The following is a 26,045-nucleotide window of genomic DNA, read 5'->3' on the forward strand; positions in this document are numbered from 1 at the left end:
GTAATGACTTATTTTCTCAAAGTACTGATTCAAGACTAAATTTCAACATGTTGAAATAATAAAATAATTGTAAGAAAGTAAGTAATTATTTTGGGATACTCTGCTATGGCATAATATGTCATTATCTGAAGAAAATAAGAAGAATAAAAACCAGAGGATAAGCCACAGGTTATTTTTTTTCTCCTCAACCTGGTGAGAATGGGCTTCAGTACTAATCACATAGATATAAGAATGAGTGGTTACCATGTTGTAATACTGAGCTACATGATTTGTGAAAAAAATCCTTCATTTTTGTTCATTTCTAGATATTTGTAAAATTTGACAAAGCTGTCATAATAAAAACATGTAAGGAAATAGTAATAAAGCAGGCACAGAGCAGACTGGTGTTCAGCAGGAGCTCTGGTAATTCTGCTGTAGGCATGTACTGGTGGTGGAAGATTGCTGCTTTGGGATGCTGCCTGGGATCAGTCCTCTTCTTTGTAGCCCACCAGCTTAGCACTCACATCCCATAGTCTCATGGCAGCAAGGTCATCTTTAGCCTCCGGTGCTGGTTCTTTTAGCTTGCAGTCACTGTCATTACCATAAATATAATGAACATAATCACAACAAAATTTTAAAAAAAGGTGTATTTTCGGTATGTACCAGGACACACTTACACATTTCATTAGTGTTAATTACTGTATTGCAATATACTGTAAGTGCTGGTAGCAGCAAGATGCAGATACTGACCTAATTATGTAGCATGAAAATAAGACTTGTAAAAAAAAATTTGATCACAGATACATGCAAAGTTTTCTGGGCATTTACAGACAGTCACAGTGATGTAGCAGTGAAACAGCAGTTTGTCAGACACTGTCATATATTCTAGGTTGTGAATAAGAACTCACCTAAAGTAGCAACCACTGTGATTTTCCAGCCCCTCAGTGATGGCACAGTAGATGGAGGTCTGAGCTCCCTGCTTGGGGGTCTTCATCAGGAGGAGGGCAGGAGCAGACAGCAGGGCACTGACTATAGGGTGACGCATCTCTACATAGCGTCCCAGCTCAGTGCGGATCACTCCAGGGTGCAGGGCATATGCTGTCACTCCAGAACCTAACCAGAATAAGAACATGTGTGAAGGAGCAGACAAAGGACTGATCAAAGAAGAATCAATCAAAAAAGAATCAACATTTAAAAGCCATGTGTCCATATGTCCAAAAGTATCCAGACACTTCTAATGAGCAAATTCAGCTACTTTAAGGTGTATCCATTGTCGTAATGTGTATTCAGTTGTGCCTGCACAGCTTATATACTCTCCACAGAAAAGCACTGCCAATAGAATGGGATGCTCTAGAGCAGCCACATATGAACCTAAGGTCACCATGCCCAATGCCAAGTGTCAGGTAGAGGGGTATAAAGCCAGTGGAACTGGCTTGATGGAGCACCCCTGAATACCTTTGGGATGAGTTCTAGTAGGGCTGGGCAATATATGGTGTTTTTCAATATGACAGTATGCTACATAGCAATAAGTGCTGTTTGTGATCCAGAAGTAACAATCTAACGTCACTAATGCTCCTGTGGCTGAATACAATCAAATCCTCACAGCAGTGTTCCAATATATAGTATATTGCCTTCCCTTGATTTGATTCAGTGCAGTGTACAATTTGGAGTTCAAACCTTTGATCCGCCGTGAGAGCTCTCGTGTGAAGAGCAGGTTGGCAAGTTTGCTCTGCCTGTAGCTGACCAAAGAATCATACGGTGTTTTGTTGAAGCTGAGGTCATCAAAGTGGATCTTTCCTAAAAGACAATGAAATGCTGTAAGTAATTTACACAAAAATGTATAAGAAATATATCTATAAGAAATTGTCACTGATCACTAGGTTTAACTACTGATTTCTGTACAGCACAACAATCCATATTACATGTAATGCAGCTATATAAGGCAGCCTGTCTTCACTTTACCATTCCACTGAAAAAAACAAGCCTTGGAATGCAAGCACAGTTTAATAGGCAGGATTTACCTCCTTTGTGAGCAATGCTGCACACATTGACAATACGGCTAGGAGCAGATTTCTTCAGCATCTCGAGGAGCAAAACAGTCAGTAGGAAATGGCCCAAATGATTGACAGCAAACTGAGTTTCATACCCATCTTCTGTGAGACTGTGGGGGCACATCATCACTCCTAATGTAGTGCAATAAGTGGTCAATGTTGTTAATAACAGCAATTAAAGTAATAAAACAGTAATTAACTGTTATTAAATACTTCAGTAGTTTCTAATCAAATAGATATATGTATATATTGGATTCTTCATATAATCAGAATCTATAATATACTTATATGTACCTATACTATTATCAGAATATATAATAAACTTGTTTAGAGTTTGAGCATTTTAAATGTTTGTATTATACTGATAAACTGAGACTGTTAAATGAAGATTTTACTGAAAAACTTGGGTCTATGGGTCATAAAACAAAACCTACTTCTCAATCACGAACGAGAACTCTTCTAAGTGGACTTTTTTCAACAACTATTACTTCAGTAACTACTCCTTTTATTAATGGCAATATAAACATAATTCAATGCTCAAAAATGCTAACAAGATTTCATATTTTAGCACTTGATATGACATAACCAGGGGAAACACCACAGATATGTACAATATATTTTTTAATAAATACAGTACGTGCTAGATAATTAACAGCACCATTACATCAGAATGCCAACATAAAGAACATACACATTACAGCAATTAATTTCACGTCCTCCTTCATTTCAGGTTTAGAAAATTCACTGATATTGAGAACTGGAAATGGACAAAATCATTTTATATTTCTGGATCTCATCCTGAATTGTGTATTTAAACATCAGACCCTTGGATGTCTTACTTTTTAAAGTTAAAACAACATTTTCATATTGTACTTTTTTATATATTTTATTTTTATACAATGTGTCAGTCAATATATCAGGCAAACTTAAAAATTATGTATAACTTCGGTCTCACCAGCATTGTTGATGAGTATGTCCAGTCGGTCTTCTGTGGCAATGTATTCATGTACAAACTGTCGAACTGAGAAAAGAGAGGCCAAGTCTAAGTGCCGCACCACCACGTTGCCGTTTCCTGTGGAGTGGCGTATCTGTGCTGCAGCCTTCTCTGCCCTGGTGAGGTCTCGACATGCCATCACAACTCGTGCTCCTGAGAACAGGTCATTAAACAAGAGAACTGAGTGATTAATTCACAATGAAGTAGTCATTAGTAGGTCTTAACTGATATTGAAATGGTATATAACCATTTTAAGGAACTAAAATTTTTGATCTCCAGTCAGGCTCCACCCTCTTTAGTACTTTCATCCTAAACTACTTAACCATTGAGAAAAGAAAGAGAAATTTAGAGCCTGAATATTTCTGAAGGGGCCTAATTATCACCTGTTACCTATTAGCCCAATAGAAGGTCAGACTGCTTTCATTTTGTTCGTGGAATAAATATGCAATGCTTCTGAAATATAGTGCATAATATGTAGTGTTTTGTAGGTAGTTGGTGGCAAACATGAATGTCAGAATATAAGTAAAGTTAAATGCAACTTAGCTAAGTGGATAACAGGTTGATAGAAACATTTAAGTTAGTATAAAATTGATAGACAAATTTTTCTAGAGCAAAAACCTTATTGTTCGTAGGTTTTTTAGAGTTTTTTAATTCACTAATGTGAAAAAATAAACAATAATTTTTTCGAGGAGGAGAGGCAAGTGAGACAACATAGGCTACAGCATTCATCCTCCATTTTAAAACTTTCTGAAAGTCATGCTGGAAATGTCATGCTATTTCCATTCAGGGAACACTCAGTGCTCACTGGTTTTGACGGTACATTGTGGTAACTTTCAGGGGACGAAAGCTCTAGTGCACTGGAACGATTTTGACAATGAAGTGTATGAGTTGGTAATGGAGGATGCAGGATATGATACCTCTCTTAGCCATGTCCCGTGCTGTTTCTTTTCCAATGCCAGTGTTGGCACCAGTGATGACCACCGTCCTCCCATCCAGTCTCACGCGACTGTAGCATACTCCTCCCGCAACCCATTTTCTCAACAAAACCAAACCTACATTTAGTACATAGAAACATGAGAAGTTAAGCCAAGCATGATTTCATGTGGTTTAGTTGTATATGATAACTTGACAATTATAACAAAGATTTGTTCCTCAACAGATCAACCTTTCAGTATAAACACAGAAAATATTCACCTTCTCCAGAACTTAATATGAGCATTACATATAAATACAAGATATAAAAATTTAGAATATCTGTCTAAATATAGAATGTCTATGTTTTAATAATATGTATAAGTATGTATAAATAATACATATGTGTGTGTGTGTGTGTGAAAAATGTGTGTTTCATTAAAGTTCTATTATATAACCCCTTCATGCATGGATTATGATAACATGAATCAGGATTTTTTTCTGAGATGTTTTTATCCTCCTTGAAGGCTGATAAAAAAAAAAACTATTGCAAACTTTTTTATTTTAAATGCGCATTTTTATTTATTTGTCCATTCAGCTGGACAGCATCTATTTGAGTATTAAATTTGTAAGTAATATGTAATAATAGCCTAATAAATTGAACAACCAATTTTCTGAAAATAAAGGTCAAATTGAAATTTTAATGCTGTTGTGTAATATTTTAACTGCTCTGGGCTGTGGAATAAACAGTTCTATCAATGCAGATGTACTTGTTTTTGTGTTTATACAGCATCATTGCATCTGTTTGCATTTTTTGCTTTACTGAGCTGTGGACTATGGTTTCCAGGGCCCTGGCAGCTGCCATTTACATTGTATGAAAATTTCATAATGGATCACCAGAAGCTCTCCATAATTTGGAAAAATAAATCTCTTTAAAAGGAATGAATATCTTTGCCCTCTACTGTAAAGTTACTACTTTGGAGACTTTGTTTTTTTTTAGATAGACACTGTCTGCTCAGGTACTTTTTTAAAATATTTAATTGATTGTATTTCATAGCTTCCATCTGTGAATTTCTTATTTAGTTTAGTACTGTAGGCAGCTCGGCAGAGCTAGTAGGCAGCCCTGAGTGGACCTGGCAGCACATGATGCAATGATCTATGATTCCTGTTCTAAAACATTGAAATTATACCTGTATTTGTATTATCTACAGTTTATAGATACACTGAGACTGCTGTAAAAGTAAAATCTGTATCTTAAGTACAGTAGAAATGAAATCCCATGTAAACAGTCAAGAGACATGTTTCCTGCAGTCAAGAGACATGGGTTCCATGTGGAGCTATAGACACTAGCCTTACCAGATTAGCTCTAATAATCTTCTCACAATGGAAGCTTTACCCTGGGATTGTGGCTTGCTTAAGGTTTACAAGTGGATTGCACATTGCTTTGTGGTGGGAGGAATTTGTTAGTGACTTTGAGTAATGTTTCAGAAAGCTGTGTACATTGTATATGCACATATATTTAATGTTTCTAATACAAGTGTTTGTTGTGTGAACTGAGTTTGCATAGGACAATGCTATGAATGGAGGACTTTGTAATCAATACTAACTACAGCAATTAATTCAAAAACATACATTTAACTGAGAAGAATTAAGTAAACCTTTTTAGTCTAAACAGAAAGAAACTGATTATCTTTATAGCATTTAATAAAGTAGCAATTGTTCAAGCAAGTGCAAATCTTTTCCTGTGTTCGGTAACTTTCTCACCAACTAAACAAATCCTTTAATTAGAAACATTTTGCAGGATAAAAGCTTAACCACAAGTTGCATGAGAAACAAGTATAACTTACTAATAGCTGTGGCCGCAGTAACTGCTCCATATTTGGCAAGATCATTCGACTTCAGTTCCTCCCACAGCTGAGCAGCAGAGATATACAGATTCATGTCATTTGTCGAGGAGAGCTACCAGTGCTGTTATCCACCTGAACTAACTGCCCTGCTTCCTCATTTAATATGCCTTGTGAGTTGCAATATGGCCATCTAGCACAGAGTGCAAGTAAGTCTAAGCGCCTCCACAGAGTGGCCGGGTTAAGGTTTTATAACCAGATTAGACCGAAGGCCAGAGTGTGCCGAATGAATGAACAAACACCGTCAAACACAAACATTTGGTTGGTGTGCTGTGTTTGACTGTGGAAAGACTGTACAGTGTTCTGTTCTCATTCACTCTGGTTCATTTGGTTTGTCCATTCTTTTCAGGACATTCTAAAGACTGCAGACATCTGAATATTTGTGCTTGTTTGGGTAGCGCAATCAGAGAAATACTGGTGGATAGAAATAAATGTAATAAATTCTGATGAACGGTCATTAGGTGCTAATATATCTTATGCATTGTTTGGGGGAAAATAGCCCCCTTAAAAAATGTCCATTTGCTGTAAAGATAAAACATATATTAGCTAGCATGTAACACTAATGCTCAGTCAGTGAAACTTAACAATTCTGTGTGATTGTGTAATAATTTGGGGGTAAAATGCTTTTACCACTTTTCCCCAGGGGGACTTCTTACCCCAAAGGTATAACATTACATTATCACTAAATAATAAACTTTAATATCACATTATATATACATACATACACACACACACACACACACACACACACACACACACACACACATATATATATACATATATATACCTCTCAAAGCTAACTGTACTGCTTTCCCCACAACCACCATAATCATATTTCTAACTCTATTTTTAACTTAAATCAATTTGAAAAAAATTAGATAATTATAAGCAAAAATAATTCTCAGGAATGCTGTCATCTAGATGAAAATTCATAATTACTAGGCCATAGCCATTAAATAATGGCTAGATTAGCAAGAAAATAATAATAATAGTAATAATAATAATAATAATAATAATATGTTTTACAATGATAAATATATTAATATTATTATTGTAAGTATACTAACAGTATAATGCTGTACAGAATGAGGAAGAACGAAGAAACTAAAGAGATATTATTATGTAGGTCTCAGCATGGGTTGTTATAGAGATTTCTGAGTTTAAAGAACAGCATGGTAGAAATATACTGTGTCCATTAATTTTTAGACAGCTGCTCATCCAAAGTTTCCTCCAAAATCGACATAACTAGTTCTGGATCACAACTCTAACTCATCCTAAAGGTATTAGATGGTGTTTCATCACTCCAGAGTTCCAGTGTTCTACAGCCCAATGCTGGGGTGCTTTATATCCCTATAGCAACATTTGGTATTAGGCACAGTGATATAAAGCTCATCTGCTGCTGCTCCAGAGTTGTATTGCTTTTCTATGGAGATTACAGCTGTGTGTGCACAGTTAAACAACAGTGTCATCAATGGGTGCACCTTAAAGTAACTGAATTCACTAACAGAAGGTGTGTCTGGATAGTTTGGGATATGTAGTGTGTAAACACAGTCCAGCGAGCGAAAGAACAGAGAACTGGTAAATGTTCTCTGTTCTGGATGTTCAGAACCATATCATTATAAAGCAAGAGATCAAGTTTAGCTAGTACGTAAAAACAGAACATTTAAACTTTGTGAGTAGTATGTTGGCCTGGAGACCACTGAAGATGTAATTTACTGGGACCACCCATTGGTTTTTCTGCATAGGCTATAACACAGGTTCCCAGCTCTGGTTCTGGAGTATCCTCTGCCCTGCACATGTTTGTATTGTCCTGCTCTAAAACATGCAGATCAACTTAGGAAGGGTTTGCTAATGTACTGCAGTGTGTTGGGAGCAGGGAAAGCACTAAAATGTGCAGGACAGGGGTAACATAGCCCATTCCAGGGCGAGTGTGGGCACCTCTGGGTTACAAGATACGGACGCTTTAGCCCTTACCTCGAAGTGTACGGTATACTCTAGGCTTGCTTGGCTAGTACGAACCACTTAGTTTTTTACTGTAAGTTAAATGTTCAGCGTGGGAAGGTCTGTCCTCTTCAACTGACTTAGAGGGGAATCTGAAAAAGCCTAAAATCCACAGTATCCATACTGGATGTATCCATTAACGTTAGGTGTTGTAAATCTGTAAAGAAATGAAACGCAGTTTAGATCATTTTACAAATCCATGAATTTAATTTAGCGAATGTGTGCGATGGTCAATATCGTTCGTGTCTGTGTGTAACAGACGATCGACGAGTCTGTCTGGCTGAGTCCGTCTTACTGTTGAAGTGTCCACAGTTAAAGCGTCAGTCTATGCAGGAAAATAAATGTCCCTTTTCAATGTAACAAAACAAGCAACCTTTCACACTCTAACTGTTTTTACTTCGATAAGCTATTTTACATGACTGGTGTAAATACTGTCCGAAAATCAGGTAGTTAAGACAAACTAACTCATCAGTTTTGGTTTTGTCGGTGACTGTTGTAAGATGTGTGTGTCTGTTCTTGGTTTATTCGTCGGGGAAAATGACGCAGACCGTGATTTCGACGTTATTTCTGGCGATGGAGACTCAGTCGCCATCTTAAAACCAGAAGCAGAAAATCTAGCAAGCTGCTAGCTTCTGTGGTAGCTAACCTAGCTAACTAACTTAGCTAGTTAGCTAAAGGGTTTAGCAGAAGAGCTTGACTAGTGTTTGTATTGTCTCGGTTTAAGCTACTTAATTCTTTATAAAATGCCGAAACTTAAGTTAACCTACAACTACACGCAGATTCCTCGCTTTACACAAAAACCCATTTATCTGAGGCGAGTTTTGTGTTGCTAAAAGACAGCTAAACCAGCCAGCCAGCTAACTGGCTCGCTAACGTTAGCTGCACAAGCTATCAACTACTGTTTCCTGTTTAGCTGCCTGTTGTTGGTAACGTTAGCAGTTAACTCCAACACAAATTAGCACTCACTTAATGACAGGATTTATAACCAGTGCGCGAAAGCAACGGAGGTAAAGGTGTGTATCAATGTTACTGGTCATTTTGTTCTGTTGACATAAACCACATTGCAGGATCAAGTTAATCTGAAATGTCAGGCATGACTTCATGAACTGAATAGGAATGGGAACAGATATGACTGGGATGTCAACACTGATGACATGCATGCATCCGTATCCAATACATCGCATGCAAAAATATGTATACTTTTACTCCAGTTTTTCTCTGATTTGGCTGAATTGTTGGAGTGGAATATGAGCTATTAGCCCGCCCTATCCTAAAGATCGTAGCCAATCCGCAGGACAATGAGAAGCCGGGAAGTGACGTTGTAAGGTGGTTAACCTACCGCGGCGCGCAGAACTGCAGAAGGAAAATCATCATCTGCAGATTAAGCTGTGTTTTTCTCCCGATGGCAAAGCGCGCTAAATAGTAACGTGTCCCACGAAGTGTGATGTCTTCTTCTTCTTCTGCTTGAAAAACAGTGTAAGAGGTAAGGTGTTTATTTCTTGTTTCACCTCAAAGCGAAAAGTGAAGAGCGTTTGTTTTGAAGTTGTGTTGAACTGCTGTAGCCAGGGCAGGCTAAGGCTAACCCGTGTAGCACAGCTGGAGGAGGGGCGCTGGAGTGAGCGAGTGGGAGTCCACATGCAGCTAGCAGCGCAGCTAGCCTTTAGCCCCACACACACACACACACACACACACGGAGTGAGTTGTGGGGAGTCGTAGATCGGGAGCCTGTGAGGATCACGGAAAAACAGTTCTGCTGCTAGGAAATAGCTAGCGTTACACAAGCACAGCTCGGTCAGCATGGAAGACAACATTGCGATCGATCTGTTGTGCTTTTTTGTATGTTTAGAGTACGTTTGCGCTTGGAAGGAGAAAAATCGGAGTCTAATGACAGCGTTATCTACATTTGTCCCCTGTTTTGTTTACTCTATTTAAATCACTTAACTAATGTTTCACTAGTTCGTTTTATGGTAAAGGACATTTTGGTGTTCTCTCTAACAGAAGTTCCTCTTAACAATACTTACATGACACAAAGTTGGACATTTAAGCCGTGTATGATCTTATTTAGTATCTTTTTGTCAGCCTCCCTTATGGAATATGCAGATGTGGCAATACTGACTACTAGGGCTGCACGATTATGGCAAAAATAATAATTACGATTATTTTGGTCAACATTGAGGTTACAGTTATTTAACATGATTACTCATTGACTTTGAAAACATTGTGCATTTATGGAACTACGAAAAATGTCTTTTTAACAGTGGGTATCATTGAACTTAATTCTAGTTCAACTGAAGAATAAATAAAAAGTGCAATACAGTACAAAACACAGTAATTAATATATAATATATGAATATATGTATGTAGATACAAATATGCATGAATATATATATATATATGTGTGTGTGTGTGTGTGTGTATATATATATATATATATATATATATATATATATATGCTTGCAAATAAATATGTAAAAATAATACATAAATAAGGTCAAAATAAACAAGATAATTTATGTTACAGTGCATTTTCACAGCCTTCTGAAAACTACTAAACAAATAAACGTAATAAAATCAATTCGACCAAAATAAATTCGATGAATTTGGCTGCTGTAAAGGGAAAGAGTGTGCTGGATTTATAACACAACACAAAACGAGAGTATCATTGTGAAACAGAATGCACCACAAAAATTGTTTTATCTCTGTTATCTTGTTTCCTTAATTGTTGGAAGTCAAAGTTGTAATTGAAAATAAAATTCAGTTAATTTCCCAGCCCTATTGACTACTCAATACCCACTTTCTGTACTGACTGGGGATTGTATGTGTTCTAATGTTACAAGCTCTTGCTGGATCCACAAGTAAAATATCTTTATATCTCATAAGTGTTTTTATAGTTTTTTATAGACTTTGTGGAACATGGCTGAGTCAGAATTCTACATGCAGTGTGAGGAGGAAGACCTTGCGCCTTGTCAAAGCATCGCGGATGAGACGATTCTAACAGTGGACATAGACAGTACAGGTTAGCAAAAACTACTTAACATTGATGTGAATGTGAAGACTTTATGAAAAAGCTTAAAGCATTTTATGTTGATTTTAATATGAACACCTTTGTTTTTCCAGCGCCAAACGGACATGTAGTTGTCTCGCCAGTGCCCTCTGATGGCAGCCCAGCGGTATCTCCACCTGCTTTCGCTGTTCAGTCTCCTGCGGTAGTGGGCATGAAGACAACGGTTCTGCCAATTGCTGCTGGTACATTTCCAAAAGAAATAAATGTCAGGTTTGGGAGACTGTCTGAGCACATACTAGAGCTTTTCTGTTGATTGTTTTACCAAGTGTTAGTATTTAAAATGGCAAATCCGAGTACAGCAGTCTCTCTGGTTGGGAACGAACTGTGCTTTTGAATGATTGTAGGGCACAGCAAGTACAGTTGTCATACTGGCCACAAGAAGAAGCAGTAAATCATTGTTATGATACATTAGAAGAAAACTGAATTGAATTTATCTCCATCCTAATTAACAGTGTTCTCCCCTTCAGCTCCTGTTGTGCCCAAGCAGCTGTTGTCAAATATTCTGCAGCCTGTTCAGATGGCTGCAGGTGGCACCGCTGGTCAGCCCATCTACATTACCTCACAGGTTTACTCATTTTTTCTTGCACATATATTTTTAACATATATATTTGTATTTTTCTTAAAGTTGCGTAATAGGGCTTTTGACTTTTTTTCAGGCACCTCCATGCGCTTCTCAGAACCTTACCACTCCTGTAGGTTACATTCTACCTACAGCCACTGGCCAGTCTATCACTTTTCTGACTTCCGGTAAGGTTTATTTTTAAAACATCATTCTCTTTCTCTCCAGACATAGAGATATTTAGTTTTGATGCTTGTAAGGAGTATGTTTTTTCAGGTTGTGCATAACTCTAAAAATGTCAAAGTCAGCAAAGAAAAGGTGTTTCTTTTTTCTTTTTAATCCTTCTTTATCCTCTGTATTGCCTTCAGTGTCAGTTGCTATTTGTCTCCATGCTGGTTGAAATTCCACCTGTTTTCCTCAGCTCAGGCAAGCCAGATCATCGCCACTCAGCTAACTTCTCCATCAGGCACGCCACAAGCAGCGTCTCCAGGAAACTACACTACAGTTCAGATCCCAGTCAACCTCACCATTCGCGGTCCGTCTAGCATACAAAACCTCACTGCTGTAGCCTCCGCTGGAATGCCTGCTATGGGTCTCTCACCGTCCAGAGTCCTTCCACTCTCCTCTCCGGCTGACTCTGGTATCATCTTATAGAACTTTTGAAAGCTGTAGCTAGTGATTTTAGTGTACTTTATGCTCACATTGTGGTAATCACACATTTGTTTTGTATAGACCTTTTCACAGAATTTTCCTTAATTCATTCTTTAACTCTTCTCTGTGTTGTAAATCTGTCCATAGTGCACGTGACCACCCCTCCACCTAATGTACCACCTGTAGCTTCTGCTGAAGTGGTAGTCCCGGAAGTGCAGCCCCCAGAAGTAGAGACGGGTCCAGCGGCTGGGCTCACCCACACTGCTCCAGTGGCTGAGCAAAACCACACACTTCCAGCAGCAGTGCCTGCCCACATAGTTCCTCCAGCGGTGCCCAACCACACAGTTGCAGTGACCGTGCCTACCCGCACAGTTCCAGTGCCTGCTCGTAAAGTTTCAGTGCCTACCCGCATACTTCCGGCAGCAGTGCTCACCCGCACAGGTCCAGTGACGGCACCAACCATTTCAGTTGCAAACACAGTGTCCACTCAGGTCTCATCTCGGATCCCTAATAAAGTCCTCCCTGTTCTGGCCCCAAAACCGCAAGCACAGAATTCTGCTCCTCGTACCGTTGTTACCCAAGGTCAGAAGGCAGTTATCACATGTGTGGTGTCTGTTTTGTTTGTTTGTTTGTTTGGTTGGTTGGTTGGTTGGTTGGTTGTGGAAAAATAATCAAAATTCAATGGCATCTAACTCATGGTCACAGAATTCTTTTTGGATTTGCATTTAGGTGCTTTGTTAGTTCAGCAGTCTTTAGATCATTTGTGTCTTGATGTAAGAGGTTTAATCAAATCTCTATGTTTTACAGTATTTCAGGGTGCATCCAGGCCACCACAAACCTGCTCTGTGTGTGGTGCTTCCTACAAAGTTGTTCACGCTCTTCGTGGCTATTTATGTGTAAGTGAACGCCCCCCCCCCCACCATAATATTTAGGTCATTTATGGATGGACAGTATGTGAGTATGATTTAGGCATTTAGCACATTTTTAGGTCAGACAGTCTGACTTACTTGTGTGCACTCCTATATTGATGTAAACAAATCTTAATTTAAAAACACAGTATTGCGGATATCTCAATGATGGCATTTTGCAAAATGCAAAAACATTTGTTGTTTGTTAATCATACATACCCATTTATTAGAACACGTTTTATAATTAGTGCTGTGTTTCACTGAGAGGCTGTCATTTATTTCTGTTTTATTAGTGGGTTTATTGCAGACTTTCACCATTAATTAACTGAAAAACACCAAAGTAGAAGTTGTTGTTTTTTTTTCCGCAAATTTAAGTTTCAGTTTGCATATCCAAAAGCTGAGCTCAGCAAGCTGCTTAGTAATCAAAAACTGTAATTGTATAAAGCAAAGTCTACTTTGCCAGATTCTCCTATGCAATCAGTTCTGTGTTTTTTGACACCCTTTACAATCTGTTTCAGCGATGCAATCAGGAGCTTGTAAAGGGCATCCAGGCCTTGGCTGTTCAACCCAGAAAAAGAAAGGCAAGACGAATCTCGCACAATAGCCCTGTTGCCCCCTCTTCCTCCTTTGCCTCCACAAGCAGCAGGCATCCTTCAGCCTCTCCTCCTCCTCCTGCTACTTCTCTGAAACACATTACCACTTCTGAGATACCAGAGGGAGCTCCTAGTCCTGGAACTGGGGACTATGATCAGCACGGCAAGCTTATCATACTAGTGGAAGACTTCTTCTATGGGAAGGACCCTGGTCGGCCAGTCCTGATAGAGAATAACCAAGTGCCCATCATGATGAAATGCCATCTCTGTGACAAGAGGTTGAAGAACAACATCAAGTAAGAGGCCATTCAGTGGGGTTTTTGGAGAGAGGAAAATGGGGGGATTAATTTTAGGGAGAAAAAATAGTTTTAGTAATTGTAGTGTGTGTTTAGCGAGTGGCCTTTCTAGCTAGCTGTTGTGTAGGTATGTAAGTCTAAGGATTTACATAGTCATCTGTTTTTGCCCTTTAGCTTACCTGAGGTTAGATGACCTGAATTGGGCTCTCTTTATTAATTTCTCTCCCTGCAGGCTAATGAACCACATGAAGCACCACATGGAAATGGAGCTCCAGATGGGTGATGGGGACTGCCACACTGTGTGCCAGCATTGCTTCCGGAACTTTTCCTCACCTTTCACTTTGCAGTGCCACGTTGAGACTGTCCACAGCCAAGTAGAGTGTACAGGTGCGTCCCTCTGCCATGTCCTTTGCTGATGTTTTTGTTTTGCTTTGTTTTTCAAAATGATCTGCTTTGCTCAAAACTCCTATCCATTGTATTTATTAATATGTGTGCTACAAAACATAAAACCAAAGACAGGACTATGTCGGTGTATACAGAGTCATGAAAGTTTATCATTTCTCTTTTTACAGCCCTGTGTAAGATCTGTGAATTGTCCTTCGATAATGAGCCTCTCTTTCTTAATCACATGAAAAACTCTCACAAGCCTGGCGAAATGCCATACATGTGTCAGGTAACCCTCATTTGTCTCTATAGAGAATTCTGAAGTGTGCCCTGAATATTACTGTGCCACCTTTTATTTGTTTTGCTTTTTTGTTTTTATACACTGTACGTAATCATTAGAAATTTGCAGGTCACTGTATTTTATTACATTATTTATTTTATTTACTTTTTAACTTTTGTAGTTTAAGGCAACACCACACAGACCTGACTTTTAAATTAGTCATTCCTTTTTTTTTTAAGGTGTGCAATTTCCGCTCGTCCTTCTACAATGATGTTATAATTCACTTCAGAGAGCTCCACAAAGACACAAACAATCTGCAGTGCCCTTATTGCCTCAAAGTGTTCAAGTCAACCAACAGCTACCAGTTACACTACAGCAAGCACCAGGTAAGCAATACAGCTAACACTGGAGACTCCAGATGGGAAATATGTTCTTTGTTGTACACTTACAGTTCACACTGAAATGTGGATCTTCTGGGGGGGCCCTTGATTTGGTTTGAGAATCACTGATTTAGACCAGGATGTAGGGCAGGGGTGTCCAATCTTATCCACAAAGGGCCAGTGTGGCTGCAGGTTTTCATTTCAAACAAGCAGGAGTACACCTGATTCTTCGAGTCTAATCAGTTTGTCAAACTTTAAACGATTGATCAGGTGAGCTCTTGCTTTGTTGGAATGAAAACCTGCAGCCACACTGGCCCTTAGTGAATAAGATTGGGCACGCCTGGTATAGGGCACATGTTCCCAACCCTCGTCCTGGAATACCACCTGTCCTATACATTTTTGTGTCTTCTTGCTGTAACACATTCACATCAGCTTACGAAGGGATAGTGAGCTGACTATTTGGATCAGGTGTGTTTGGAGCAGGGACAAGGTTGGCCTAGAGATTTGGCCAGGGTTGGCCTAGAGATTTGTGAACCACAGAGATGAACAGAATAATGGATTGCATGACTGCATTTTTCAGTGAATCTGTATTTCTACTAATGTCTCCTTATGTGTCCAGAAAAAGTCAGTGCAACATTGTGACAAGTGCCGGCTTCAGTTTCTCTTTTCAAAAGAGAAGGCAGATCATAAGGCGTTATTCCATCAGACCCATCTCAAGCCTGTGCAACTGATGGGGCTTAAGCCTGGCACCAAGGTAAAATGGCTCCCACCCTCAGTCTGCATATCCAAACCAGAATGCTTTTTTATGTTTACTTAGGGCTGGGCGATAAAACGATAACAGTAAGTACCGCGATATAACTCTTCCTCGAAAGAGCGATAAGACAGGTTCAAAAAATGTTCGATATAATACACCATTCTCACACTTCCAGGTTTTAGCGAAAGCCCCGGTGGGGTTTTCTACTGCAAGGAAAGCGACACTACTCTGCTGTCGCCAGGAGAGGGCGCACTTCCGAGTTTTTCGAATTGATTAGAGAGGGAGGGGGCCATGAGTAAAAAAGGGTCGCCAAATATACTTTAGCAACATCTGAAACGCGGAGTTATACAGTCCCTGTTTGAGTGGAGCGACCGGCGATCTGTTCTCCTGTGACCGAGTGTGAGTGACGAGATCAGTGACGTAACTGTACTGTCCTATGGTGAACTTACCTCTTTCCATGCATCCTAACAACTTTAGCAGTGTTAAATCACGTCTGCAGCGCCGTGTTACAGCGCCAAACCGTCATATTTTAGTATTAGTGCATTCTCGAGCAACGAAAGTGAAAGATAGAAGTGGGTTAATGTGAGTTACAGCCCTGATTTAAACAAAAGTAAACTGAGGAAGCTGTGAGGCATTGGGAAGCAGGAGAGCGCTGGGTTAGCTTTCCAGGCTAGCTGTTTTTAGCTGCTGGCTAACTTGAAGCAGCGCTCCGGCACAACACAGTGAATTGATGATAAGGTAGATCAAACAAGACACAAAATCACCGCTTTCAGTTTAAACATACCTAAAAGGAGGACTCTGTTTGATTGGTGTGAGAGATTCACACTGCAGATAATGCTTTTACACAGCGAACGTCATGTATCAGTATCGAACGATATGAATTTTGTTTATCGTGATAACGTTTTTGGCCATATCGCCCAGCTCTATGTTTACTATACTTTGTATATGTACTGTATAGACATGTGCTGATTCAAAAACACATATCACTATTACCTAACCTATCATAGTTTACAATATTATCGCCATATTGTATTTTACAAAATCACTACATATTAAAAGCTAAACAAACTATGTTCTTAGTGCTCAGTGTAAGTTTTTAATAGTATTATTGTGAAGATAGTTACACATGTATGACGTGAACAATAAAGCAATAACATAAATAAAAAACTCATGGTGTGTTAATGATATTATATAGGTCTTCTTGCAGTTAGGAACTGAGAACTAATGCTAGAGCTGTGATCTTCACGGAGAAATGTGAAAATACTTCAACAAAAAATAAAGCAGGGGATTTACTAGTCATTTCTTAAACTTTTATAAAATTGTAATCATATTATCATAAACATTTGTCAGCCACACAGTAGTTAAGGTGGAATTGTGTACTTTAAAAGTAGCGTTTGTTTGTCCACTGCTACAAAAATGCTAATTTTTACTAGCTCCATGATGGCTTTTCCCATAAGTTAGCCTCAAGCTAACTGTTTAACACCACACATCATCTACAAGTGGATATGGGAAACATTTTAACTCTAACTCTGAATACTGTTGGATTAAACTCTTAGCAATCTGCCAAACTGGTTATTAAACATAACTGTTTTCTTATGCAGAGTATGTTTACTGTGGTTTTGATCCTTTTACTTCATATTCACACAATTTGTAAGTGCAAGCAATCATGGATCCATGAGGACCTTTATTTTATCCTCCTCCAACCTGCGAGGTTTTTGATGGAGGAAAAGGTTCTGGGACCTCTCTTTTCTCCGCCATACTGTGTGGCTGGTGTCAGATTACTGTATCGAGTAACAGTAATTTTATATTTAAATATCACAGTATAGCAAATTACTAAATACTGGCACATCTAATACTGTACTTATTGTTCTTCCTGTGGTATTAAAAGTTAATATAAAGAGAATTTATTTTTATGTTGACTGAACCTGTCAGCATGTAAGCCATATGTCATGAAACTGAGTAAATGATATAACTTGTTTATCTGTCTTGTCAGGTAACCATTCGGGCCTATACAGTGACTAGGGTAGATGACAACTCGAGCGTCAAAGCACCTAGCACAAATGTTCAAAGTCCTCCTCAGAAGGAGGTATTTTCAGCCTCTGCACCTTCAATTCCTGTATCTCAGTGTGCTGTCCAAAAAATCACACCTACAAAGAGGAAGCCTGTTGAGAGCATGCTGGAAATCATGACCAAGTTTCAGAGCCAGTGGTGAGTGAGTGTACTGATGTCTGTTTTTTGTGTCATTGCATAGAAAATGTTCTGATTACGGCTTAAATTGCAGCGTCCCTGCAAAGGCAGCGGACAGCTACTGTATAAACTATTTTCATTTCATCACTTAACCTCTTTTCTTTCCAGTGAGCCAGCAAAAAAGCAGTTCTGCATAGAATGTAACTATGAGATTCCAGATTTTTCCAGCCACTTTCCCACCTTTGTGCACTGCTCCTTGTGTCGTTATCGCACCTGCTGCTCCAGAGCTTATGCCAACCACATGATCAGGTGTGTATATGTGTGTTTGTGTGTGTGTGTAAGAGAGAGAGTCTAATGAAAAAGTATTGATTTAGTTATAATTATATGTTATAAATAATGTAACCTAGCATTAATGAACATCAGTTACACAAGGTGTGATATGATTGAATAATCAGTATTGCACTGAATGTTTAAGTGTCCTTAATAAGCTCTTTTATGTCTTTGTTTGCAGTAATCATGTTTCTCGCAAAACCACATCTAAATACCTGAACTTGTACAAGCCCTGTCCAAAGTAAGAGACCACAGATTTCTAGTTTCTCCAATTTCCTGCTAATGTTATTGTGGGTGTTGAATATATACTGATCTATGTTTTGTTTTGTTTTTTTAAATGTAGATTGGGTAAGCTGAGCTGCCGTTCATGTGATTACACAACTAAAGTTGGGGACCTGATGGCCAATCATCTCATTGCCCATCCTGGTCACTGTTCCAGCCAATGCAGGTTCAATGGTAAGATAATGATGGTTTGTTTTATTTTAAATTGGTTGTAAATTGTGAAGTAAATTTGTTTTCCAACATGCGAATATGTGATCAAACTAAGGAGAATTTGCAGAGGGCTGCAGAATATGGTACAGTGATCTAACACAGTAATTGTCTGTTATTTTTCTTCCAGAAGGATTTGCTCGTGGCTACAAAAGGTAATTTGACTTTGCCACAAAAGAGAACTTGTGTGTTTTTTTTTTTGGTTTTTTTTTGTTGTTTTTTTGCTGTAGTAAGAATACAACACACTATCTAGTTCCATTAATAATTAATAACAGACACAGAATGCATATCTGTATTTCTAACGTTACTAAATAATGTTTATTCTCTAGATTTGTCTACATACCAACTGAGCTGATTCAGCAGGATCCGAGGCCCAATCCAGGGACCTTTATGCCTCTTTGTGTAATGCAAGTGGGCCAGCAATCACTTTCCAACCTCAGTAAACCTGCCACTCATCCTAATCAATGCATTAACCTCCCTGTTAGCTCTGTCCACACTCCATCAATTCCCATTCAAGTGCAACCTGTTGATCAAAGCACTGTGCCTGATGAGAATTGTGGGACACAGCCAAAAGATTCAGCTCCACGAAACGGAGGGCTTTCCAGTGGTGCACAAGCTCATCCAGAAGATAAGGTGGGAGGGTCCCTTACTTTAGCCCAGCACAAGATTGTACTCTATGCCCTGTGTTTCGGGGTTCCTCAGGCAGCTAACCACTTTGACATTCAGCCAAAGGAAGTCCAGTCGCTGTTGCTTAAGCGTCAACTTCAGCTTGGGCCCCCAAAAAGCAGAGAAGGTTTGATTCCTCGAGCAAGTGACCATCTGGCTGAGTGGGTGTTGTGTCAACGTGAGCAGCAGCTACCTATAAATGAAGGGAAACTTTTCTCCAAAGCTGCAGAGATCATGAGCAAAGATGGTGGGCCAGGGATCTCTTATGAGTGGGCAGTGGATTTCCTGTTGCGGCATAACTTGGGCGTGCAGGCTTTGGCCATGTCTAGCCGATTGCTACCTCCTAAATCTCAGGAACATGTGCATTCTTTTACTCGCTTCATGACTAAGCAGGTAACCTCACACGGCTTTGGTCGGTCTTTCATTGGTGCTGTGGATGAACTCTCCATCTTTATTGACATGGAACAGCTAGATCCAGCCTCTGCTGATTCCTCTTCCATGATGTCAGCATTCAAGTTGGTCGGCGATTCAGATCCGCTTATGGACGTTGTGCTTGTCGGCCTAGCTGATGGCACCATGTTACCAACCATGGTCTTTCTCAAAGGTGAGCCCCTAAACCCAGATGCCCCATCCTTGCCAGATATCGTTATCTTGGAGGCAAAGCTAGAGGGCTTCTCAGATGAGGAAAGACTTCAGCTGTGGTTCGACAAAGTCTGGCGTCGGCATGTGGAGCCCAGCTCTGGAGGGAAGGGGTTGCTGGTTTTGGACACTTACCGTGGACACATAACTGATGACTTCTTAGCATCACTCAACAGTGCCAATACCCTGCCAGGCATCGTCCCTCGTGCCTGCTCCTCTCGTCTGCAGCCTCTGGAGGTCTGTATTGGGCCTGTGCTGCGAGAGCTCCTGCAAGCTCGCTGGAGCCAGCATGTGACGGAAGCACCACAAGATCTGATTGGTGCTGAGCCTGCTGACCTGGCTCTTCTCGTCGCAACCTGGCTTGTTGAGATGCTGGATGTTATAGCAGCAAAGCCAGATCTTCTTTGGCGTAGTTTTGATCAGGTGTTAAGTTCCTCTACAGAAATTGCACCCGCAGAGCTTTCTAAGTTAGTGCGTAGTTTGACAGAAGCACTCGTTGTCACCAATATTCAGGGACAAGAAACTGAGGAAGTAGAGTCTAGGGACAAAAGCAATACTAAAGATATTACTTCTCCAAGCCCTTTGCCTTCCCCACCAGCCAATCCCCATGCTTTGAAAAAGATATTTGAGAAAGATAGTGATCTAGAATCTTTCCTTGGTTTTGAAGATGCTGAAATGACAGACTCTTAATTGCTGAAAAATATCAAGAAATGACTTTGTTGCTCTAAGTAGGTGTTTTATGACAAGCTTTTCCAACAGTGTTTTGCTTACTGACCATTTTTGTTTTGGACTTCATGACTTACTAACATAATGAAAAAAATTCCTTGTCAAAGATTACTGTAGAGCAACATTGTCAGTGAGTCAGCTTTACTACTGGTGCAGTAGCATTTGTTGACTAAACTTGTTTGCATGTGTTAATGGTGCACTACATAAGATTTTCACATCTTTTCACAGTACCTGTAATTGCTGACAGTGCAACATGAGTCTTCCTATTTGGTCAGCATGTAGTTCAGAGCATCATTATATAAAAAAGTGGAGTTTAGTCACTACAACATATTTTAGCTATAGTAGAATATACAAATTGTAAGAAAATCTTATTTAGTATACCTTTCAAAAAGGGTTTCAAGATATTGTACAGATACATACAATCATGTCTCTTTGACTGACTACTGAAGCGTTTTAGTCTTTTTGGTTTATTGCTCAACCAGTAAATTACTGGTCCCTTTTTCATCTTTATGAATACTAATAACACTGTCCACACGTGTAAAGATACAATGCAAATGGCCCTCCCTGTTTATCAGTGTTAGAATTATATTATCTGCTGTGTTTAGGGCTGTTTGTTCATATTTAAAGGGCTGTCTTACAGAATAAATAAACCTATGTTTTTTTTATTCCTTTAATTGTAGTTATTTCTTGTGGTTGTTGAAAAACAGTTAATTTTGTAAGCAAGAACCAATTTAATCAATACACACACACACACATATAAAACGGTTATCCTTCTGGGTCGCGGGGGGGAGCTGGAGCCCATCACAGGGTGGAAGGCAGGATACACCCTGGACAGGTCACCAGTCCATTGCAGGGCAGACAGACAGACATATACATTCACATCCACACTAAACTAGGGGCAATTTAGCAAGTCCATTTAGCCTGACTGCATGTCTTTGGACCGTGGGAGGCCCTTCTTGCTGTAAGGCGACAGCGCTACCCACTGCGCCTTTGTATATGCAGTAAAGGGCAATTTTGTTAATCACATGATATGCTGAATGATAATTTAATATTGATACATTGATTAACTGGACTATTTGCTGTAGCTAATACAATACCATTTCTTCACAAAGTAGATAGTTTGTCTATGGCTGCTGCAGAATCGGCTTTTTTCAGAAACGTTCAAAATGTCATCCTACATAAAACTATTAGTGTCCATTATTGACCAATAATAAGAGGGAAATCTCTGTAGCTTCATCTGGCTCAGTGCACCTTGGAAGCATTAGAAGGCACTGTTGTGAAACTTATCTACCCCCAATAAGGCCTTACATGCAGCAGTATTGCTGTGTGCCACAAATAAAATTAGTACATTGAGCAATGGTGCCAAAACAAATTAGCAAAATGTTGTAAAAAAAGCACCTCAGCAATAACACAAAAGGCACATTTTCTTAAAATGATTAATAAGAACTGGCACAGAAGTCATTGTAATGTGTTGCAAATCACTAATGCCATTGTGCCTTGAGCAAGGAACCTATTTAGAGAGATGTTTTGACCCCTGAAAACATTGAGAACCAGCAGTATAGAGAATATCTCCGAACTTATAAGTAGGGCTGCTGCATTTATATAATGCATAGCACTGTTCTTGACAGTTCTTGTTACTGTATGCTGAGCTAAAAACATTTTCAGACAGAAAACGCACCCTAGCACTTTAAAAGTTTTTATTTCTGTGTAACAAAAAAAAAAAACAGATGAAAAACATCATTAACTAAACTAGGCGTAGTCTTAACCAATAGTTACTAGTGGTGCAAAAAATATCCACTGATGTGTCCACAAAACTGGATTAGCAGGATGAACCTTCATTCAAACCCACTGTAGAAAAAAAGGAAAACAACAAATGAGTTATATTAAAGCACCAAATGATAATTTAATTTAAACATTTTTTATATGAAGTAACTACAAAAACATAAGCACAAAACCTTTATCCCTGCACCGTGAGCCCCAAGTTAAAGTAAAAATGTAGCTGCCAGATTACTGTGGGTGTCCTGATACAAATTGGACTTGTGCTCTTGAGACTCTTTAAAATGCTAGTTGAAACTCAAAATCTCAGTTGAGCAAAGTATCTTGTCTTCAGTCAACATATGTAAATAAAGAACACAGTAAAATAGCTTATATTTGGTAAGCCATCTAAAATTCACTTTCTCTAATAATAATATTATTATTTCAACCCACCTGACCATATGGGCAATATCCCAGTTTGTTTCTGATGACAGTGGTCCGAGAATCTCAACTCCTTCCTCAGTCACAATGGCTATCTCATGCTAAGGAAAAAGGAGGAAATTATTTTTTATAAACAGGCACACACATACCATGTTTTTAAGAGACACATGGCTGTACCTTGACTGGATTACATAAAAAATTTATATTAAGGTCAGAAACAGTTCTTACTCTGTTGTAGGAACGAGCATCGCGGTAGTACAGCACTTTGAGGCATCGTTCTATCAATGCCCGTGCCTCATCCTTGGTAATTTCTACCTTGTTCTCCACCACCTCCCTCATCAATGGCTGTAAAGATAGGTTATATACCAAAACTGTCAAGAACAGATCTACTACAGACATTATAATTGGACACACAATTAAAAACATAAAAACAAAATCACAATGTCTTATGTATCTTATGTCTCATGTATGGGAAGACTTGTGCAAACATAAAAAAGAGGCCCAATTAGATTGTTCAGACTAAAAATAACATCTTTCTACTCACCTGAGCCAAGTAGGCGCCAAATCCTGTTGCTACTGTTGGAGCCTCATATGCAACGCCTAGCTTGTCAACATAGCCAAGGAAGCTAAAAGAGTACAAAGGAGTAATGGTTATATATAATCGTTTACTTTTGGTGTCATAAACAAATTAAAACAACCACAGTTTTTATAATCATGCTAAACATAACAGAAAAGATTAACATCATGTTTTCAGTAAAAATATATTTTTTTCCTTATAAGGTAAATACTAATAAAAAATGCAAACTATTTCAACAGGGGTAAACGTTTCAAAAACCTTTCATCCAAAGCTATTTAAAATAAGAACGTGTGTGTACATACACACATATACATAAATACATACATACATGAATATATATATATATATATATATATATATATATATATATATATATATATATATATATATATATATATATATATATATATATATATATACACACACACACACACCCCGATCAGGCATCACCACTTGGTTCTACACTCTTTGTCCATTTTATCTGCTCCACTTACTATACAGGTACACTTTGTAGTTCTCAAGTAGTAGTAAAAACTCCAGCAGTGTGTCTGATCCACTCTTACCAGCACAACACACACTAACACACCACCACCACCACATCAGTGTTACTGCAGTGCTGAGAATGATCCACTACCAAAACAGTACTTGCTCTGGGAGGGTCCATAGGGGTCCTGACCACTGAAGAACAGGGTAAAAGGGGGCTAACAAACTATGCAGAGAAACAGATGGACTACAGTCTGTAATTGTAGAACTACAAAGTGCACCTATATAGTAAGTGGAGCTGATAAAATGGACAATGAGCACAGAACCAAGGAGGTGGTCATAATGTTATGCACAATGTTATATTGTGCAATAAGAGATGGACATGTCAGTATGTGGATGTGAATGCATTACTGCTGATGCAAAATTGTATGTGCATGTTCCTGCGTGCATGATCTTACTTCAACTAGATAAAGCTTTCAATTTCTTCCACTCAAGTTTACACTGCTGTCTTTGCTCACAATTTAAGCAAATGTTACTCAACACAAGATCAGTCAGATTTTTGGCCATTTTGAGCAACTCATGGTGCACTTTCATCAAGTCTTTGGCATGGCATAACAATGTTAACCCTTATTAAGTAGTTGTACTGTTTTTAAAATATCATTCAAAACACGTTTTCTATGTCAGTAAACATCCGTATTACAGTATGGTAATACTGCTTATTTGCCAAGGAAACCCGTAGCAGTGATGCTTGAGCCCTAAAGAGAGTGGACTGTTAATACATGAAAACTAATCTACCTTTCTCCATTGTAGAATCCACCAATAACGACAGTATTCCACAGTGGGTTCATCCTGCTGCGCCGGTTGTACATGACACGAGTAAGCCAGGAATGGATGGCTTTGGGACTGTAGCTGTGGCCATCTCCAAGGAGCTCCTCGTCAATCCTGTATAAATGCCACAAAAGAAAACTTCAGCTCCATTTTTCTGTACAGCAGTAGAGAGACACTTATGAAATACAGTTAAACGACTACATGGAAATACTTGAGCACTTACACCATCTGTTCAATAATCTGTTTTAGATACTGGTAGTCTGCGTAGTCCCCTGAGGCACCCAGGATGGTGTTGTCGTTGACTTTCATGAGACGGGAGATGTTGCGGAAGCGAGCCAGAGAGCCGTAAGAACCGAGCATGTCAGCAGCGATGACGACGCCACCTGTAAATTTCACCCCTAGCACTGACGTCCCAGTCACCATGGGGTTACTGGGAAAGGAAATGGGAGAAGTCAAAACCACTGATGCTGTTAGCTGCATCACTCATGCATTAACATCACTGACCTGTCAAAAGCCTTTCTTTCTCAGTTTCATATTTCTAAAATATCTAGGAAAGACACTGAAAGCCTGAAGGAAATCCCTCTCCTATAACATATGCAGGTGTAGAAAAATAGGTTTTAAATGCTGTTCTTTTTTTAGACAGCTAGCAGGATGAGCGACATGACACAGCCTGAAAGAGCACTGCCGTTAGCGTTAGCTAACTAGCTAAACAGTTAGCAGAGCGTTACCAACAACAAAGTTAGGTTATGTATTTTTATCTCACTGCACTGACCAAATACCTATGAACACTACTAAGTCCAAATTCATTACCTGTTATATTTATTTTCTGTAAAGACCTTCTAGAAAGACAACACGCTGGGTGGAACTTTCCAAACAGTACACTAACGTTAGCCGTTAGCTGCCTAGCCTTCTACCCGAGCGCCTCCACCATGATGATACAGCAGTGTTAGCTGGGAAAACTGAAAGTAGAGGCAGCAGCGCTGGCTGACCAAAACCGAGCCCCGACTAATTAACGTTACATAATACGAATAATGAGATTTTTGGCGCTTACAGTGTGTGTTTAATGGGTCCACATCCTGGAACTGTAGTATGGCTGGGTCCTGGAAAAGAGTAAAATTGACCGGGTTTTGGTCCGTTCTCCCAGAAGTTCAGCTTCAGTCCGCTCGCCTCCATCTTCAACACCGCCGGAAATGACCTCACGGCGCTCAGTCTCG

General features: G+C 39.2%; 3 protein-coding genes across 5 annotated transcripts; 1 reads left to right on the plus strand and 2 right to left on the minus strand.

Annotated features, from left to right (window-relative positions):
• Positions 1 to 114: 114 nt before the first annotated feature.
• zgc:153441 (retinol-DH_like_SDR_c domain-containing protein) lies at positions 115 to 9,195 on the minus strand. Of its 2 annotated transcripts, XM_036566515.1 has the most exons (8): positions 9,181 to 9,195; positions 5,784 to 5,850; positions 3,942 to 4,076; positions 2,986 to 3,177; positions 2,001 to 2,162; positions 1,657 to 1,776; positions 888 to 1,092; positions 115 to 570 (listed from the first exon to the last, which is right to left on the minus strand). In XM_036566515.1, exons 3-8 carry the CDS (start codon positions 3,952 to 3,954, stop codon positions 465 to 467), a joined length of 798 nt encoding a protein of 265 aa, XP_036422408.1. In that variant the 5' UTR covers positions 3,955 to 4,076; positions 5,784 to 5,850; positions 9,181 to 9,195; the 3' UTR covers positions 115 to 464. The 2 variants fall into 2 exon arrangements, with proteins under 2 accessions (XP_036422408.1, XP_036422406.1); XM_036566513.1 differs by lacking the exon at positions 9,181 to 9,195 and having other exon boundaries at positions 5,784 to 5,998.
• Positions 9,182 to 21,412, plus strand: pogza (pogo transposable element derived with ZNF domain a). Of its 2 annotated transcripts, none has more exons than XM_036566511.1 (19): positions 9,182 to 9,324; positions 10,733 to 10,857; positions 10,959 to 11,087; positions 11,373 to 11,470; positions 11,562 to 11,652; positions 11,886 to 12,104; positions 12,263 to 12,697; positions 12,923 to 13,011; positions 13,542 to 13,912; positions 14,145 to 14,299; positions 14,485 to 14,585; positions 14,816 to 14,962; positions 15,576 to 15,710; positions 17,704 to 17,918; positions 18,066 to 18,206; positions 18,409 to 18,468; positions 18,571 to 18,683; positions 18,847 to 18,871; positions 19,046 to 21,412. In XM_036566511.1, exons 2-19 carry the CDS (start codon positions 10,755 to 10,757, stop codon positions 20,709 to 20,711), a joined length of 4,293 nt encoding a protein of 1,430 aa, XP_036422404.1. In that variant the 5' UTR covers positions 9,182 to 9,324; positions 10,733 to 10,754; the 3' UTR covers positions 20,712 to 21,412. The 2 variants fall into 2 exon arrangements, with proteins under 2 accessions (XP_036422404.1, XP_036422405.1); XM_036566512.1 differs by having other exon boundaries at positions 18,850 to 18,871.
• Positions 21,413 to 22,429: 1,017 nt separating this feature from the next.
• Positions 22,430 to 26,045, minus strand: psmb4 (proteasome 20S subunit beta 4). The gene is made up of 7 exons (XM_036566516.1): positions 25,883 to 26,045; positions 25,055 to 25,261; positions 24,799 to 24,945; positions 23,488 to 23,569; positions 23,172 to 23,288; positions 22,956 to 23,044; positions 22,430 to 22,595 (listed from the first exon to the last, which is right to left on the minus strand). The coding sequence occupies exons 1-7, from the start codon at positions 26,002 to 26,004 to the stop codon at positions 22,583 to 22,585; spliced, it is 777 nt and encodes a 258-aa protein (XP_036422409.1). The 5' UTR covers positions 26,005 to 26,045; the 3' UTR covers positions 22,430 to 22,582.

The sequence above is a fragment of the Colossoma macropomum genome, unplaced genomic scaffold, assembly GCF_904425465.1.
Source record: "Colossoma macropomum unplaced genomic scaffold, Colossoma_macropomum, whole genome shotgun sequence".
Taxonomy (NCBI): domain Eukaryota; kingdom Metazoa; phylum Chordata; class Actinopteri; order Characiformes; family Serrasalmidae; genus Colossoma; species Colossoma macropomum.